Source organism: Astatotilapia calliptera, chromosome 1 (assembly GCF_900246225.1).
Source record: "Astatotilapia calliptera chromosome 1, fAstCal1.2, whole genome shotgun sequence".
Taxonomy (NCBI): domain Eukaryota; kingdom Metazoa; phylum Chordata; class Actinopteri; order Cichliformes; family Cichlidae; genus Astatotilapia; species Astatotilapia calliptera.
In genome coordinates, this window is record NC_039302.1 from 9,472,968 (window position 1) to 9,493,455 (window position 20,488).

The 20,488-nt window shown below is 38.1% G+C and overlaps 2 protein-coding genes across 2 annotated transcripts; both read left to right on the plus strand.

The window, feature by feature from the left end:
• Nucleotides 1–306: 306 nt before the first annotated feature.
• On the plus strand, nt 307–10,211 carry LOC113019158 (ceroid-lipofuscinosis neuronal protein 6 homolog). Its single transcript, XM_026162705.1, has 7 exons — nt 307–612; nt 2,491–2,611; nt 2,744–2,842; nt 3,856–4,044; nt 6,802–6,857; nt 8,561–8,683; nt 9,424–10,211. The coding sequence occupies exons 1-7, from the start codon at nt 566–568 to the stop codon at nt 9,692–9,694; spliced, it is 906 nt and encodes a 301-aa protein (XP_026018490.1). The 5' UTR covers nt 307–565; the 3' UTR covers nt 9,695–10,211.
• Nucleotides 10,212–10,893: 682 nt separating this feature from the next.
• LOC113019166 (calmodulin-like protein 4) lies at nt 10,894–18,170 on the plus strand. The gene is made up of 5 exons (XM_026162708.1): nt 10,894–12,855; nt 12,963–12,993; nt 13,208–13,348; nt 13,741–13,929; nt 15,946–18,170. The coding sequence occupies exons 1-5, from the start codon at nt 12,853–12,855 to the stop codon at nt 16,041–16,043; spliced, it is 462 nt and encodes a 153-aa protein (XP_026018493.1). The 5' UTR covers nt 10,894–12,852; the 3' UTR covers nt 16,044–18,170.
• Nucleotides 18,171–20,488: the final 2,318 nt, after the last annotated feature.

Below are 20,488 nucleotides of genomic sequence, written 5' to 3' on the forward strand. Positions count from 1 at the left end.
ATTGGAATTCGAAAATGGTTTTTGAAATGAAGTTTGTTTTTTTTAAATATTTTGAAAATCAGTTTTTTAATGAGGAATTCAAAAATGAATTTACAAATGCGGAATGTATTATACAATTCATTATTTAAGCACAGAATTCTGTATTTCGATGTGCGTGGCTCCTGAATCCTTACATTCATTATAACAACTTTGAACTTGATGACTAAAAAACGTCCTTATAAGTTCACTTATTTGCTTATTTATTTATTCAGGCTTCGAAGATTGTATTTTATAGTTTTTAATCTGTAAAACTGAAGTTGGTAATTGAGCTACCTAGCCTACAAATCACAACTCGGGGTGAAGTGTCCCCTCTCCACTTCTAGTGTCTTTGCTGCAGTTTGATTGGTGGATTCTCCTGATGGGCGGAAACAAGGCGACAGCCCGGAAGCGACAGCGCTCGTGACCATTAACTGTACACAAAATGTTTAGGGTAGTTGAATCCCGCTAGCTTTCCACACCTGTGACCACGGAACTGTATGAGTAGGTAAAGTAAACGAGACCATCGGCTGCCTACACGGAAACAACGATGCAGACTGTACGAAAGCGTCAAGGCAAGGATTTACACCTGAAGAGGTTTGTACTCTAAACATGAAGATGTCGCTGCTGTTATCGTCGCCTTGCTGAAGGGCAGTCGGTTCATAAACACAGAAAGCGTAAAGCTTAAAGAAACGAACGTCTGTAAAACCCGGAGAATAAATGTTTTCTACAGTACAGGATCTGCTTATCTCTTCTTCTCCTGCATGTATCCAGGAACAGATGCTGGAGGCTGGACTGCGCGCCAAGTGAATGATTGGACGTACAAATGAAAACGGAGGCGCGCATGCTCCGTTTGATAGCGCCAGTTAGGCGTTATTTCAAGCCAAATGTTGTAGAAACAAAATCCTGGCTTCTTGCGGGGAAGCCTGTTGTTGTATTCACCTCGCTCTTGTCTTCAGGCTTTCTGATGACATGACAGGAACACCAGCTAACTCTGGAAAATCTCACACTGGCTGTGTAGCTGATCTGGATGTAACTAGTCTGTTTTCAGTCTTCAGACATCTGGCCAGCAAACACAATCATGTAAAAAGAAGACAAAATAGATCAGGTCAAGCAAAAGCAAAAAATCAAAAGGGGCTATAGGAAAAGAACACGTGGAACTACAGCATTTGAGACCTTAAGTCATATAAAGCCTGACTTGTGTCTTTACAGGTCTAGACCAGTGTTGTCAAACGTCACAGGCCATAATCGGCTCTGCAAAGACTCCACTGTGGCCTACTGGATCCTTTGGAAAATGGGAAGGAGGGCATAAATTCTTGGACTATTAAATGCATAAGTTTTGAATGTTTTCCTATTAATAAAGCCCTCCCACATGGGCATCTTTACTACACCAAAGTAATTACAACTTTTACAATTGGTCCACAAAAACTGGGCAGTTTTTGTGACTCACTTACTCCTGTGAAATTTTATAATCACAGGGCAACGAGCTACCTCAATTCCTTTTGTAATTTCACACATTTAGTTGTTACAATTTAAGCTCAAAGAGTCAAGCTGAAAGATCGCTTTCATATATTACAGCAGCATTTCTTTATCATGTGGAAAAACTGACATGTACCATTGAAATTGCCTTTCTTTTTCTTATATTAATTAAAGCTCAGGGATGAAATGTTCAACTGAACTTCTTTTTCATTGACAGAAAGGGGGAGTGTCACTAGTCCAGCCCACTTAAGATCAAAGTGGGCTATATATATTCCATAATATATAATGAGTTTGAAATTCCTGGTCTAGACACATAGGTTAGACTGACACAGCTTTAAGCTGAATCAGCAGTGGTTGCTACTAGCAGCAGTATGTTGAACTGAAACCAACAAGTGGCTGCAAAAGTTTCCCAGCAGCTGAGTTTTGCAAAAAAATTTGTGTGGCTTCATTAATTTTTGCAGCTTCATGATCAATATGTCTGGATGGCAAGAAAAAGGATTTCAGGCAGATGCAGATGGTCACAGCACTCTGTGCAGTAAATACTGGTTTTGCTGGTGTTACAAGGGAGCCTGTAATCCTTGAGGAAGGCTGAAAGCCCATGGGGGATTTATCTGCACTCATCTTCCTGCTTTCCCAGTGCATATGTTGAACTATAGGGACTGTGCTCAACATGCTACAGGAAATTGCACAGCTGCACACAATAAACAGCAGGTTGGATAGTTCAGCAGTTTCACAGCTGCTGCATAATTATTACTCTGAAATCAAAGAGTGGAGGATGCAAGGGGGGTGAAAAGAGAATAAACTTGTGTTTTAAAATAACATTTTAAAATACTGTAGTTTTACCATCAATATAAAATACTCGAATTCAAGTAAGGAAACCACGTGCTCTTAACCTGAAATAAATGCAGTAACATGTCTGTTAAGTGCTCGGCAGCTGTGTTGCCCTTTGCTTTGGTAATGCTTGCTCTATTACAATGACTTACTGTATGTTTACAGCGCTCCTGGTGTTTCAAAGGAAAATGTGCCACAGAAGAAAATGCAGCGCTTCCACTTTGACCTGTGGCTGTGTCTCACTGTGCAGAACTGGATATTAGACTTTGGAAGGCCCATTGTTATGGTAGGAAGGCTCAGTGCAATTTCTTCGTACCTCTTGTGGTTTAAATCTAATGAAGGAAAAAAAGGCAAATGGATGGTTACATCAATATTTTCAATTTCAGTGGAAACCAGTATTTTCTTACATATGTTTCAGATCATTCTTCCTCTGGAGTGGTTTCCACTGAACAAGCCCAGTGCTGGAGACTATTTCCACATGGCCTACAATGTCATAACACCATTCCTAATGCTCAAGGCAAGTCTTAATGCAGCAGAGTGTCTTAGTGATTGTGAAGACAACATCAGGTCTTCTGTATTCTCTCCAGTGAATAATTTCTATGTGAACACTTGACCTACTGTGTAACTCTTTATTTCAATATTGCTTTTACTGCAGTTGCATCAGGACAATCTGGTTTTCTGTTGCTTTACAGACTGAAATCTGTGCTGACTTTTAATGTTTCGTATCTTATTGCTTATGTGTGATTCCTATACAGTTAGGACAGTTCAAGACTCTCAAGTCTAGGAGAGGCAAAGATTTCAGCATTCCAGATCTTGTCATTCCTTTTCTGCTCTGCATGTTGTGACTGCTGGCCATGTTTTGATTTTTTTATAGTTTAGTTTTCACCAATAAAAATCTAATTTTGGGCAGGCCCTAGTTAGAAAAACCTTCCAGGGATTACTGAGCTTGTTTAATACCTGCTTTAAGAGACTGTAACTCAACATGGCAACATTATATCCAACATCATTTTGGGTTAATTTTTTTTTCTCAGTTTCAGGAATAAGAATTGCATCAGTTAAAATGTTGTGTAATAATTTTGTGTTATGATTTTTCAGGTGCATTTTGAGGCAGACTATTTAGGTTCTTGCAAACCAACATAAAAACCCATAATTCAACGCTTGACTGGCAAAGAGACAGTGTTACTTCTAGTCAGTGTAATGACGCAAGTTGCATGCTTTTGTTAGAGGATGTAGGTCATCCGTGTGGTTGTGTTATGAAACAAGCTATTTGCCCCGTAATATCCATTACCTTTAAGGCAGATCTATATTTAAGAGACAGGAAGAACTAGGCAGGTGCAGCTGAATAGATAAAAACACAAACACACCTAGATAAAGTCAAAAACATATTCAAGAAAAGAAAAACGGCACATGTAGGCTGTGTGAAAAAAAGTCTCAGAGATAACGCACAGGCGCTGTGGTTGAAGCCAGTTCTTAAAGGTGTCCCCAGAATAACTCTTTTAAGGTATACATGTTTGTTTCTGCTCCATTCAGCTGATTGAGCGCAGTCCGAGAGTGCTGTCTCGCACAGCCGTGTACCTCTGCATCATCACGTTCGTCATGGGAGCCAGCATCCACCTGGTGGGAGACTCCATCAACCACCGGCTCATCCTGAGTGGCTATCAGCTGCACCTATCAGTGAGGGAGAACCCCATCATCAAAGACCTTAAACCAGCTTCACTGGTAAGATGGCAAACAGCTAAGATCCATGGTGGGCTTAGTGGGAATACTGGAATACATGGAGAAGGTTGTCAAAGTGTGTCGTTGTATGTTATTTATGTAAGTGGGACAACTTCATGCATGCTGCTCGTACAAAAAATATTGTTTGTCTTCAGCAGTTTAAAAAAGCTGTTCTTTTTGAACTGAGAGCACACCGCAGAAACATGCGTCACCGCAGCTGTTTAGATGCAGCAGACTTTATCCTGCTGTGTGGGAGTGGAGCTTATTTTTCTCTCTGCTCCTTCGTCGTCATCATCACATCTTTTATTGTCACATCGACCAGAAGCAGAACATCGTACCTTTGATAGTGTGGTGTTTGTCAACGCTTATATACTGTGGGTTAATGTAGCAGCACAACAGCAGTCATGTTAAGATTTTATACCCTGGCTTTATTTGTTCCATGTCCCTATTGCTGGAACGGTTCGCAGCCGAGTGTGAAGCAGCGGGAATGAGGATCAGCACCTCCAAATCTGAGGCCATGGTTCTCAGCCGGAAAAGGGTGGAGTGCCCACTCCGGGTCGGGGATGAGTTCCTGCCCCAAGTGGAGGAGTTCAAGTATCTCGGGGTCTTGTTCGCGAGTGATGGGAGAAGGGAGCCGGAGATCGACAGACGGATTGGGGCTGCGGCTGCAGTAATGCGGACGCTGCACCGGTCCGTCGTGGTGAAGAGGGAGCTGAGTGTAAAAGCAAAGCTCTCAATTTACCGGTCGGTCTACGTCCCTACCCTCACCTATGGCCACGAGCTGTGGGTAGTGACCGAAAGAACGAGATCGCGGATACAAGCGGCAGAAATGAGCTTCCTCCGAAAGGTGGCTGGCCTCTCCCTTAGAGATAGGGTGAGAAGTTCGGCCATCCGGGAGGGGCTCAGAGTAGAGCAGCTGCTGCTCCTCATCGAAAGGAGCCAGCTGAGGTGGTTCGGGCATCTGACAAGGATGCCCCCTGGGCGCCTCCTGGGTGAGGTGTTCCAGGCATGTCCCACCGGGAGGAGGCCCCGGGGCAGACCCAGGACACGCTGGAGAGATTATATCTCTCGGCTGGCCTGGGAACGCCTTGGTGTTACCCCGGATATGCTGGAGGAGGTGGCTGGGGAGAGGGAGGTCTGGGCCTCTTTGCTTAGGCTGCTGCCCCCACGACCCGGCCCCGGACAAAGCGGATGAGGATGGATGGATGGATGGCTTTATTTGTTCCTGATTTATTTCCCTGCTGATTCCAGGGGAAGAAATCACTACGGATCTTATTTATTACAAAACCAAGATTCATATGTAGTTGTTCAAACATCTGATTGATGCACAACTTCTTACCCCACAGTTAGACCAACAGAGAGTCAAAGAAGGTTTTTAAAAACATTTTTTTACACTGGTTCATGTGAATTTCATTGTGAGGTTTAAACCCATTTACTGCCTACAGAAATGTACGTTTGCTCTCATCTTTCAGCGTAGTACTTTGAGGTGTCGACTGATGTTCCAGATCTCTACTTTTATATGTTTTTTTTTCAATTTTTATTATACTCCTTTATTTATCCAAGTAAAAGTGTCATTAAGATTTAAATCTCATTTCCAAGAGGGACCTGGCATCGTGGCAGCAAAAGTTACAAAACATGACAACATAGCAACAATTCGTACAAACATGGGAAAAATACGCAATAGCAGATCATTAAGAGCCACATTTAAAACAGTCACACTGACTAAAAGAGTTATTCTCTCCCTTCTTGAAATGCACTTAAACTCCTTTACGGCAACCATTTCTGACAATCAGTTGTATGATGTTGTGAGAACGAAGGCTGTATTAGTTGCAGTTTAAACACATGTAAACACACAGATAGGAGGAAACGAGCCAAGGAGAGATTTATAGTTAAAAACCAACCAATGGGAAAGTCTGTGGATATACTGTACAGAGATGGCCATTTAACAGCAGCATACAGAGAACAGTGATGTACACAATTTCCACAGCCAACAATAAAACATGGTAGATAGTATCTAATCTCTTTAGGTACTGGACTGGTGCATTCATAAAAAGCAGATCGCCGTAATCCAATAAAGGGAAAAAAAAGTGCATAAATTTAAATGTTTTCTTACTTTGAGAGAGAAACAAGATTGATTTCTAAAAAGGTAACTTTGTCCAAGTTTAGTTTCAACTTAGACACAAGCTTTTGAATGTGAGTTTTAAATGACAAATTCTGATCTATAATGATACCTAGATACTTGTAAGATTTGACCATTTTAATTGCAGTCCTTTGAATGGTTTAATCTTAGGAAATGCAGACAACAACTCTTTGCCATTTGAGAATAACATTAACTTGGATTTCTCTAGATTTCATGTCTGTAATTGGCAACTGTAATCAGCAGCTTTTGTGTGTGTGTGAGGCTTCATCAAATGCTTAAAGTCCTCGGGTCAACAGCTTTCAACAACTCATCATCTCATGAAATGTGATTTTACACATTCGGAAAAACATCAACTGCGTGAAATCTTTTCTTCAGTAAGTTATAACATTTTTAATATACAGTCACTTCAGGTAAAGCCAGTGTCTTTTTATATTTTTATATTATTTGTATATGTTGTATTATATGTTGTTCACAGCTGTTTTTTTTTTTTATCTTGTTTTGCTCTCTGTGAGTTCTGTAATAAAGTTGAAGTTACACACCAAAACACTAGGTGGCACTGTAGCATAAGGTTGTGTGTCTGGGAACGTTTTAATGAATTTAATTTGGTCCTTCTCCCTCAGATTGACTCCTTTGAGCTGCTGTATTATTATGACGAACACCTGGGACACTTAATGTGGTATGTTTACAATAATTATGTTGCATGTACAGAAATGGATCGCTATGAACCACAATTTCCCCTTTTTTGGGTGGGGCGGGGGGTTATCATGGATATGTTTTGAAAAAACATACAAAGGCAAGTAAAGTAATCAGAGCAGAGATTTTGAGGAAATCTGTACACAGTTAGTATTAAGCTTTAATGTGTGACCAGTTTTTGTCTCTAATGAATCCTAATGAAAATGAATCCTATTACGTGCAGGAAAACGGAGAATTTTTCCAGATCACTTGGTTTTATCTTAAAATGAAGAAGAGTTATAGCTCTCCTGCTATTTCTTATTATTGCACAGACTTTTAGTTTTATGGGTTTGTTTATGTTTTATTCCCCTCATAATGTTCCAGCATTGCATTTTCACTGCTGAGGTAAAGGAATTACAGTTTTCCGTAGACGAGTCTGCTGTTCGCTCAGTAATGCAGATATGGGTGTGGTTTGAGTATTGCAGTTCTGGAAAGAAGATAGAGGGTGAGTAGGGAGATTGCTAATATGTTGAATCAGGATGAACAGTACTGTAGTTGTCTTTTTATCCCCTTGCTCTCCGGTGCTGCCAAAGAACTCATATGAAATTAGATGAGTGAGTTGTGTGAGACAGTGTTTAAGCTTCCTCTGCTCAGGCGTTACATAAGCAGCCTCATGAAGGGTTGAACTGCTTTGTGACAGATGACAGGACACGAGGGAAGGTGCAGCTGTGAAGTGTTCAGCGCCTTGGCCCCAAAACCAACAGGTTACTTTTATACACATTCTTTTATTTATGTTTTAATATGAAGAACATAATCTTTTAAACATGAAAATATAAATGAGTACACAAACCTGGATATGTGCACTTTCGTACACATATCCAGGATCCTTTGAATTCTAAGTTGCAAGCATAAATTGTAGTACTGATGTGATTTGTGATACACTAATAGTAGTACGCAAAAATCGGTGTAGTTGTTAAGGAAGCAGGAATATGAGCAGAGACTATGTTAAACTCATATAGTCACTTGCTGTTCTCGCCAAATTAGTTTGACAAATATAATGAAAAGCCGTTAATGGAGCAAATAAGTGGACCTGATGGGAAAATAATGTTCCTTTTAAATCTTTGGGCTCATCCAAATGGAGATAATCATTTTACAGGAGATGAAACATATTTACAGTCGGACTAAATTTACACAAATAAAAACCATCAATAATAATTACAAACTCTGGGTGGTATGAAAGACTCTAGCTTGAGACCAGCTGACAGTTTAATAGATTTCAGAGGTGTTATTAACTGACCATGTACAGCACATCCCTGTAATATTTACTCTGAAAATAAAATGCAGTTTATTTTATTACATTCTTGATCAGCGATTAGATTCATTTATTTTTACAACTGTTCTGCTAAATTGCCACTTTCATTTTAATTCACTGCTTAAAAATGTACTAATAATTTTTGCAGATGTTAAGTTAAACAAATGACCTCATTATCGTTATCATGTCTAAACATTTAATAACAAAAAGAGAAAGAAATGGGTTTTTTTTCCTCCTTCTGCTTTTGTGGTTTGTTAAATACTGTTTACTTTTTTTAGGGTTTCATTGAGCCGAGCTCAATAATATTTTTCATTGCCCGTTTATAAAGATGTACTTGAACATAATGTTCATCCTGTGCAGAGGATAAGGGTTTGCTTCTTTTTTTTTTCCACCAGGTATATTCCTTTCTTTATCATTCTGTTCATCTACTTCACTGGTTGCTTCTCCAGTGGTGAAGAACAGAAAAAGGTTCCTCTTGCTGGTTGGCTGTTGCTGGGACCAAGCGCTCTCTACTATTGGTCAGTCTATCCTTTAGACACACTACATAGATTACCAGACACACAAACTCACCATGAATACATTCAGTTGTTATTAAAGTGATGAAAACTGTGAAGGACATCTGAAGTCTAATCATGGGCTTTAGAGAAGAAATGCTTAACACTAATTGGGATGATTACAAATAACTTTCATAATCTAAACTAACTGAGATAAAGAAAAGAGTAGACGGACAGCAGTAACGCTCACATTTAAAGTAAAGCCAGGGAAACATTCAGTACTACAAGTGAAGTTAATAGCTTATGAACAGTCCCTCCAATTATTCTGCACTCCAAACTGTTTTAATTTTTTTAGAATGACCTTTAGTATTCTGAACTCCAGTATTTTCTAACCTGTTTCTAAAATCAATTTCTTTCTGTCTAAAAAGTCTGACAAAAATGAACATGCGACTAAACCAGATAAACAAACATCTAACAATTGTCCAAATTGAATTTTACACACAAAGAAAGATATAGACGTGCTTGAGAGCAGCTTTGACGATCCTCTGAAACCTGTGCCATTTTGGAAAAGCAATTACTTTTCTTATCTGACATCTAAACGGTAATATAGTTAGTAATGTGAATAGGATTGTTGCAATATATAGCAGTATTGATGTTTCCATAAAGATTGCAGTTTCCTTATAATAATATTTTGTTGGACATTTAGTATTTGGTTCTCACTGATGTTCTGACTTCTCCTGTCTCTTTTTTTAAATTTCTTCTAGGTACTTGGTCACTGAAGGACAAATCACTGAACTTTTCCTCCTCACCTTCGTTGCTATGGTTGCTATGGTGATATTCCAACATCATAAAGGACTTGGCCCCGACAGTAACGGTCTGTTCCTGTTCTATAGTTTCGGTGTTACCGTGTTCCTTGTGGCTCTGTGGGTGGCCTATCTGTGGAATGACCCAGTGCTACGCAACAAGTACCCCGGGCTCATTTATGTGCCGGAGCCCTGGTCCTACTACACTTTGCATATAAAGAAGAGCCACTGAAAGGGTTCACCAGTGTTGTACGTTTTTATAAGTGAAAGAAACTGCTCTCTTTTCTTTCTTTTTAAAAAATACATTTTCTCACATTTTGTGTGGCAGAGACATTAGCTGTGCTTAACTATGGCACTTAATAAAACTCATTGATGTGCACTGGTTTTCACTGTTAAACTCAAGGATATTCTGCCTCCTGTCCCAGTACTGAGCAGGGAATTTGCCTCCTTTGTAGATTTTTATATTGATGTATGTGAAATGTTTCGCTCTTTGTCTCTTTTTTAATGCTTGAATCTTGTGGCATGAGAAATCATAAAAGAGACCAGCACTGCACACTGTCATGCATCATGTTATCAGTATTAGGGTAGATTTTGCAATTCTCATGTCATACATGTTTAATTTACTAATGCAAATTGGGAATAAATCTGTTCATCATTTTTAAAATATTTTGGCCAAATGGGAATGTGTTAAAATTAAAGATATAAATACTGAACTGGGATTTAGCCAATAAAGACAAAGCGAGCCCCTATGGTCCTTTATTTACCTCTCAATTACCATTACACATGTTCTGTTTTACTTAGAAACCAATCACTGCCTCACGACTGCAACCAGTCATTCAAATATAACTTGTGAATGTGTTGCATTTAAAAATCTATTGCACAGGACCCTAAGATCAGGCACAAATTCAAGCCTCGCTGTTAATTCAAATGAATTAAGTGCCACTTAAACACCTGTGGAGCATTGACATTTTGGGAATGTTTGGCAATGAATTATTTTTAAAGAATTCAATTAATCTGACATATGACGGTGCCACGAAGCAACCTGAATGGAAAAAGAGAAAGCTGACGTTGCATAGCCTCAAAGAATCCAGTCTATTAACAGCTGAATGCTGTAATATTGATCTTTAACACCCCTGAAGAAACAGGTGCTATGGTTACACATGGTCCTCTCTTGACTGTCGGAAAAGATAAAAAGAAGTAGTTACAGTATATAAGTATATTACTTTATCTTAAAATATGCATATTTATAGAAATTTAGTTGCATGGCAAACAAAAAACCCCTTAATAATAGTTGTTTTTTTAAAATGTGGAAAGTATTCACTCATCTGCCTTCAAATTTGAATTTCAGTGACATCCCATTCTTAATCCATAGAGTTTGAATATGATGTTGGCCCACCCTTTGCAGCTATTACAGCTTCAAATCTCCTGTGAAGGCTTTCCACAAAGTTCAGGAGTGTTAATGGGACTTTTTGAACAATCTTAAAGAAGTGTATTTGTGAGGTCAGATACTGAGAAGCCTTGGCTAATTTACCCCTATTGGGTTGAGGCCATGGCTCTGTGCAGGCCAAAGTTATCCACTTATCCATGTCTTTGTGGACGCTGGTGCACAGTCATGTTGGAACAGGAAGGTGCCATCCCCAAACTGTTCCTACGTAATTGAGAGCATGAAATTGTCTATGATGGTGATGTAAGGCTTGAATGCAGCTGTTCAGCCATGGAAGCCCATGAAGCTCTCTACACACTGTTCATGAACTAATCTAAAGGCTACATGAAGTCTGGAGGTCTGTCGTGATCGACTGCACACTAAGTGCCTAAACATCTGTTGACCTCACTCTCCTCGTGGAGTTGCTGTTGTTTCCAGTCGCTTCCTCTTTTTATAATACCACTAACAGTGACTGTGGAATATTCAGTATAGAGGAAATTTCATGAGTGGACTTGTTGCACAGGAGGTATCATGTCACGGTACCATGCTGGAAGCTCCTGAGAGCGACCCATTCTTTCACAAATGTGTGTAGAAACAGTCTGCATGCATAGTTACTTGATTTTATACACGTGTGGCTGAGGCAGTGATTGAAACACCTGAATTCAATGATTTGAATGGGTGAGTGAATACTTTTGGCGGTATAGTGTATATGGATTTATAAAAGGTAAAAATAAATAGCAACACAATGACAAAATATTAAAATAACAAGATTAAACCTGACTAATCTTTAAGTGGAGGCCACTATAAGAAGTCTCAGTTTAACATGAAACATCAGCATTACATAAATAACAGGCTCTCTGTTGATTGGTCAGTCAGTCTGGGTCATATGACTGGCTGGCATATGATCCAGCTTAAGTGATTTAGCATCTTTTCACACCTTCTTGTATCACCTAGTCGAATCCCATGCAATGTCTTAGTAAGAAGGCTTTCTATTTCGCCTGCACCCAAACACCCGAGTCTTTTGCACCTCCTGCCTTTTAAGGACACTGTGAATTACAATACAATACAACTTTATTTGTTTATTTATACAGCAATAAAAGGGAATATAAGAACAAAGTTACTAAGAACAGATATAGCTAAAAGATGAAGTACATAAATAAGAAATTGAACCAAATATAAAATAGGGACACTAACTACAGTAGATGGAAAAGCTATGTTGAATAAATGAGTTTTTAAACAGGATTTAAAAGATAAAACGGAGTCTGACGCACGCAACAAAACATCAACTATTCTCTTGTTGATGTTTTGTTTCACTTCAGAACTAAAGCATTAAATATAAACCTCAAGCTGAAGTATATTTAATCCCCTGCTGAATTTCTATGTTTGCTCACTTAGAAAAAAAAGTCTCTAATTTTTACGGTAGTTTGATCTTAATGGAGCGAAACAGAATATCAGCACAAATCCAGAAAAAATACATAAATGTATACATTTATTTGCATCATTGCAGGTGGGTTTAGATGTCTGCAAATATTTGTTCCTGCACAGTTTGTTATTGCAAAATTTGGATTCTAATATGATTTGTATAGCACTGCTCCATGGTGAATGGGATTTTTTAAATGTGCATTTTAAATTAAAAAACAAAACAAAAAACATCATACTATCACTTAGATATTTATCTGAAGTTATCTGGGAGTTTTAAATCTTGCTTTTAACTTGATGTTAGACAACGTTTGTATGATGTGTCACTGTGGTAACATATGGTAGTTGTCTAGTAGTAAGCGGTCCCTTTTATGGGAGGGGTGGTAAGAGGAAGGACAATGCAGCGCTGTGGATCCGATATCTGTGTTTCCACAGCAACAGATATTAAATTACGACGGGTGTTGGACTTTAAACAGAGGTGGAGGGACAGGTGACGCAGGCTTCAGTAAACTGTCTTCTTCCTGAACAGAAACGCAGCAGTCTCAGACATGGTAAGAAATTCCATTTTCCATTGAGCCTTTTTGTGTATTTTCTTACACAACAGACCATTTTTCTGTATTTACCTAACAAGTGACGCCACACTATTGTCACCTTGCAGGCTAAATTCCTCTCACAAGCTCAGATCAATGGTAAGATTCATCTACAGGTGCATGTTGTCAATCACTGTTTCACTCTGTTACTGATGTTTGAAATTATTTATTTGTACAAAACAACCAAACTCTCTTCTTTTTTAGTCTAATTAATTCCTGTTTACCGAAGATTTACTGTGAAAGCTCCTCACTAATTACAACAAGGGGGGAAAAAAAGTACTGTCATTCAAAAACTTTGTTTTCCCCACTGCAGAGTACAAAGAGTGCTTCTCATTGTATGACAAGAATCAAAACGGCAAGATAAATAACAATGACCTGATCACAGTTATGCGCTGCCTGGGTACAAGCCCCACACCTGGTGAAATCAGGAGACATCTACAAGTCCACAAAATTGGTAAACTATAACATGCAGTAAATCAAAGTCTTTTTGTCTTTGAATAACAGCTTGTTGTGGGTGTAGCATAAGGGACAAGTCTGAGAGGTGACGTTTAAATGACAGTAATTTCAAATTGCACTGACAGTCTTTACTACTACCGTTGAAGCATAAACTGGTGTTTGTGCTTTAAAATTCGTGGTTTTGTACATTTTTCTTACAGCCTTCTTAATGTGTGCTACATACAGTATAACACTATATATCCTTAAGAAATGCAGGGAAAAGACAGCAAATAAAAATAACAAAGGGCCTAAAGAAGTACAAGAGCAAAGGGCATTTTCTTTTTAAACTTACATTAATCATCAAGTCAAGGTTAAATAAAATGTACCACCTGATTTCACATTTGTGTTTAGAAAAGTCTGCTGAGGTGGAGTTCTCTACGTTCCTGTCAATAATGCACAGACAGATGCAACAGGAGGATCCCAAAGTGGAAATCCTGGAGGCCTTGAAGATGACGGACAAGCAGAAGAAGGGATACATCGAGGCATCTGAGCTGCGGGCCAAGCTCACCATGTTAGGAGAGAAACTCACAAACAAAGAAGGTAGAGCAAGTGAGGTTTCTAATTAATGAGATGTTACGTTTTTACCGGCCTACAGCTGAGCCTTTTTACTGATACCTCGCAACAATACTGCCAATATTAGATGATTACGTAGTGTTTCATAATCCAAAGTGAGTCTTAAGGTCTCTAATAAATATCTTGAGGACGTTTCGATCTGAGCTCAAATAGCTGAGCTTGTAGGGCATTGCACGACAGGAAGGACACCACTATGGTCTGTCTCTCCACAAAGTTTGTGAAATTCATTTTGGTAGTTTTAATCCTGCTCACAGGAAGATGCAAAGAGATGCACCTCTCACCTTTGCAGAGAAATAACCAATAAACCATTTCCATATTTCTATAAGTACAAAGAACTTATTCTTTGCTTCAGTATCGAACATCGAAACACCAATAAACCACCATTTATCTGAATACTTTATGACTGCAGTAAATATCAAATGTTGAATCAGGAGAAAAAAATGAATTTATAATGAACTCTGAACCTGATAGTTTTCCACAGTTGATTTCTTTAATGATACACGTGTTCTGCATCTTGACACAGTAACTGATCCACCCCTCAAAAAGTGACTAATCGCAGGAAGTTTGTCTTTAGAGCTGAGCTCAGAATCTCGTAGGTAATTACAATAGTTTCTCTCCTGGTATTTACTCTGTGGCTCCTAAAGGCCACTCCCTCCTTCCTGTCAGGAAATGCATTTGCTGTTGTGTTGCATGCTGATTAAGCGACAATTCGTTTTCCCATCAGAGAGATATTGTGTGAAATATTTCACTAACACTACCCGACAGAATATTATGAATACTAGTAAAGCCCTAGCAATAGCAATGTCAACAAAGACATATGTTGAGGACTATTTATAAGCTTTGTTCTCTGAAGGGGTTACAGCACAGAGGTGTGTAACATCATCTGTGACCTCTATAGAATTTTTTTTTCAACCTTGAAATCATAGCTGAAGTCAAACCCTGGCAGATGTCTGACCGTACAGGTCAATCCAACAGGGGGCACAAGTTTTGTGACACCAGGGGGACGGACTGGGCGACACCACCTTTGTACTGAACTTGTTCCCCTGACAAGCTGCTGAATAGTTGATCCTCAGGCTTTGTTTTAATTTCCACAAAAAGCTAAAATCTGTGACTGATTGGCATATGATGCAGCTTAAGTGATTTAGCGTCACAACTTTTTGTATCGCCTAATTAAATCACAGACAATGTCTTACTTAGTAAGAAGGCTTTTTATTTTTGCCTGCACCCAAGCACCGGAGTCCCTTGCACTTCCTGTCATTTAAGGACACTGTGAATTCTCTTGTTGATGTTTTGTTTCACTTCAGATGTAAAGCGTTAAATATGAACCTCAAGCTGAGAGTTTTAATGGAAGGACTCCTGCTGGGATTCGGATATCTGGTTAAATCTCCAGGGTGGATTTTTAAGTTTTTCAAAGCCACCTCATTCACACAGTGACGGGTCTCAGAGCAACATAAGCTGTATTTCAAAGTCTGTGGATGGGTTCTGTGTACATTAAGCTGTTTATAGTTAAATGAAGCTCAAAAGGCTTCTCAGTGGGGAGACATTTATCAAGTTTTTGGATTCCCGAACTGCTGAAGAAGATAGTAATGCCAATTTCCTAAAAGAAGAGACAACAGACAACCATTTTGAGTATTCAGGACATTTTCAAGACATGAAAAAGTACTGGAATGAAAATCTTTAACTACACTTTTGTAGTTAAGTCAACAAGGGTCCATGGTGTATGATATGAAGAGACATAAACCCTTAGGAAACTAGTATGAGTACAGCTCACAGATAAATACTGGAAGGGAATATTTGTGACTGAAATATAATGTGTTGTGTTGCAAAATATTATTTTCAGTCAATATTGTTTTTCTTTATTTCATCCCTGTTAAATATCTCACAATAGCAACAGCAATAACACTAATTATAACCATAATTTATGGTGCGATTTGGCTGCTTATCCACTTATGCTCTTATGTTTTCTCCATCTTCCTCGTGTAGTGGACGACCTCTTCAGAGAGGCACACATCAAGTCAAATGGGATCGTCAAATACGAAGAGTTCACAGCGATGCTGACGCTGCCACCTGTTGATTACTGATTTTTAAAAAAAGAAAACAACTACGTCAAACGTCAGGACAACAAGCTACGTTGGAAAACTGACTCTGAATATCAAGAAGGTGACATCATAGTCACATTTTGCACATGAAGTTCGGTTGTATTAAATTTGCCTGTTGGTACAGCAAAAGTTTTTCACAATGATTATTTCTTGAATATTTTATGATTAATACACAATACTTTAATTTCTTTCCATAACTCTCCTTTGTAACTGAACACTACATAGTACGTGTTAGCATGTGACCCTGGTGTAAAGCCATTAGATCCTCAGCGCCATAGCTGACCACGCTTCACCCAATTAAATCCTATCCCTTGGGTGTTAATATTGACTAGTGAGTATGTACCAATCTCATCTTTTATGAGAGTTTCAAGTGTTCACACGTTGTTGTTCAACAAGCTTGTATGTAAAAGTTGTGGAATTTGAAAGAAAATAAACTGTAATTCCTGCTGGTATTTAGAAACTCCGACAGCTCCAATTTCTCTGTCCTCTCAAATCTTACATGCATAAATAACTGTCTCACATTTGACATTTATTAAAATTCTATTTAAATAAGTGACATCTCATATTTATATTTCCTTTTATTAAGGGCTACAGCCATAAAATCTTTGTGTTTCACACGTTTTAATTAGTAGCGTTTAGCACAGTGTAGCACTATGCATACTTAATGACAAAACACTCACAGACTAATTCAATGAATGCCATTTTCTCCACATTTATTGTATGGGCTAAACTTTAATGGTTCATTAAAGTTAATTATACCACGGTGTAAGTGCTGTGAAAAGATGCTACTTAACAATCTGATTGCTTCAGTGTGAACGTGTTTAATGACTACTACACATGTGGCATTATGTCCATTCAACATAAGTGGTTGATCTTATGATTGGAAACCAACAATTTCATTAAATGTACAGAGATGAATCTTTAAAAATAAAACAAAGTACAGGAATAAATCACTAACAAACTAAAAATAAAAAAAACAACAATAAAAAACAACTATGCAACTAAACGTGGCAGGTATGTAAAGTTCTTTACTCATCTAAATTGTCTGTAAATATAAAGGTTGTACATGTCGAAGTACTGGCTTGTTTTTGCCTTCAAAAATAAGAAGAACTACTAATGAGAATAAATGAGCAAAGGTGTGAAAAACAGAACATTTTATCTTAGTGGTAACAGCAAGGCTGATATCAAACATATATTAGTAAAGTCTGAGTTTCATGCAAGTGTAACCTGAGTTCACCTGTGCCTTCCCTGTTATGACATATCAAAATGTTGTAAAAATACTATGTCTGCTCCAAGATAAACAACTACCATTAGCATGCCCAAACCTAAAGTAGGCCAGGCATAATATCCATTACTTTGAGTTGCGATATAAATAACCCTGGTCTCTAGGCCTAATGTTTCAGTGGTGTTAATTGGCCCCAAATGCTTTTATGTCAGTGCTTAGTGGGTTTGTCCCATCCTTTACTGGAATCAGACAGATTAGAGTCCTCATCCATTAGCCGGTTGTTTGGTAAAAAATGAAACATGCTCCCTTCTACACACATCAATAACCACCTGGCAGGTTTACCATCTAGGCTTCATTCGTCATGGTTATATCTTAAATTTATCTTAAATGTCACAGTCCTTGGCTCTTTGTCATGATCCGGGCAAAGACTTTTCCCTATACAAAGTTAGGAGAAAAATCATTACATGTGTAATCCAGCAGCATGCTTCAGAGGTATTTCAATGGCCTATTTCAATGGCCTTTGCAGTTACCAAATTTTGGTAACTGCAAAAGTAATTTACGAGTTCTTTCATTTCCCAAGAAGCTGCTGCTTTGAACCACAAGTGAGTCCAGCATTAATCTCGTTGATAGTCGCACAAAACACCAAAACGTTTACATGTTTACTTGATATCAAGTTGGTAAATCTGCCACTGCATACATGTTAATGCTACAGTACTGTGCAAAATTCTCAAGCAACGCCTCATTTCTTTATATTTTGTTAGGAAAATAGGACGTAGGTGCAGCAAACACATGGAAATACAGTATATAAGGCAAAGCCAGTCTGTACCTGTACTCTTGTACAATTAATACATTTTATATTTGGTATGAGCACCTTTATTCTTCAACTGAACTCTTAGGCAAGCTTCCTTCTCATTTCTTTAAGTAGTCTTCTAAGAATAGTTCTCCAGGCTTCTTGAAGGACATTCAAATCTCTTCCTTTTTTGTTCCATTCTGTCAAAAATCATCCCTCACTACACTAAAACTACACTACAAGAAAGTTTAGGTGTTTGGAAGCAAATTTTAAAAGGATGAGGGGTAGATCGAGACATTTGCACAGTGGTGTGCAATAACATTAAAAATGTGTCAAACAGAGCAACAAGCAACTAAAAAGCCAGGGGTACACAATAATCCTCTGTAATTGTAAAGTCATCATACATTCTGATGATGTATGAATCTTTGATAATAACAAATATATAAAAACTTGGCATTCACTGGACAGAATTTTAGGTATTACAATTCTTTTCAGCTACACTACATACATATGTAATTTGGTCTTTTTATTGTGATTTTTGACAAAAGGATATAGATATGTGGTGATTTTTCCCCTTTACTCCTTATCATCACTTGTTTAATAGCTTTACAGAAGCTTGCTTATTCGTTTTTAATCATTAGATATGTAAGACCATATATGACGGCACTGAACTGAGAAATCTGAGTTACTTTCCAGTTTCTGAAGAAAGTTTTTAATGAATATGTAATTATCATGAATTCTCATAACAGAACATGGCAATAATTAAACACCTAGAAAAGTATAAAATACCACATATTACTGATTCTTCCACTAATTTACCCTTCTGAATCTATTGTATTATGATGTGCTATGTTATCTTAATTTCCCTCCATTCGACCATTATTTTAATCAAGAGTTATTGTTGACATCAAATGATCCAGTACTCAAGAAGTTAAGGCACTGGGCCTGCCAATACCTGACACAATGTTTTTTTTTGGCTATGTGGCCTCAAGCACCAGGTATTGACTGCAGCTTTTCCTTTTGAAATTTACATTTTACTTTGTAACTTTAAAGTCACAAAGTAAAAGTTTGCTTAAACTGTCCCTCGAAGCGATTACAGTATAATAATCACAGCATAAAACCTAAGCTTCACATCTCTGCTCGCTTGTCAAAATTTGGAAGAGTATTTGCTATCTTGGAACCAAAGGTGACCCTATTTGAACAGTAGGAACACTATGTTTGCAGGTAAAGCTAGCTAGCTCGATTAGCGTAGTGTATCCATAAATTGGATAACATATAAACAAAATTCTTCGATTTAGTTTAATAAACTGCAGCAGAGACTTCATGTGGGCAAGTTGCTAATTAAATAAAGCCATGCACCGCCATCTGATTATTTATTTTCCACAAAATTTTCACAATAAAGGCTCGATATCCTTTTGAGACTTTCCAAAATAAAAAAGGAAATAAATACAAATTGCGCTTGCAAATTCTGTCAGTGCAGCAACTGTTTCTCTGTGCTGACAGAGGGAGAGCATTTTTTGGTAAAGGTCATTATAAATAGAATTTCAGAGACTAGCTTTAACTTTTTATTGAAATCATTTTTCATGTTCGCATGTGTAAACATTACTGGGTTGCACACATCTCCTAGCCACAACACAGCCACATTCAACATGTCTAAATCCAGAAGTAGCTCCTTCAGTCTTTTCTGGACAACACTGATCAGTTATGAACGGCTGATCTGAATAAACTGGCAGATGTGTCGAGTTCCTCTGTTATCAGGGTCATGTCTGTGGGCTTTTTATCAAAGGCAGCAACTGCTATAATGAATGGTTTATTGCTTATAAGGAGAGCATTTAATGTTACCAGTCTTTGACATTTTTTTAATCTTGATTTTAAGTGCTTTTCAAAGGTGTTTAGACACATTCTGTTTTCAGTAAACTCTCTTAATCAACTAAATTCATCATGCTTCAGAAGAGAAGTGCCAAAAACACAAGCACAGGTCTTTGGTAAGCCATCTTTTTTCATGACCTTCAGGATTTTCCCACCTATTTGTCTTCTTCCTATCCACAGAAAAACTGAAGGCTAATATGCATTCTCTTGTTTCCATTTAACTGAAAACCACAATCAAATGCAGATTTTGTGATGTAACCAAAACTACCAGTTGCAAGATAAATGCAGAGAGTGGGGGCGTGGTCACTAAACAACGGTGGCCTTCATAAGTCATGATAAATGTTAAAGGTGTAGGATTTGAAAAGAATGAAAATATTTCTGAATTTTTAACAGCCTGCATTGGTAGGAGAGCACATTTATAGCATGTCTAAACCTGAGAGCCAAAACACCCACAAAAATTAGAAATATAGCTGGTTAAAATAAACTGAAATCACACTTTAAGGGACAGGGCTCTGCAAACAGTCAGTTATTTGTTACTTAGAA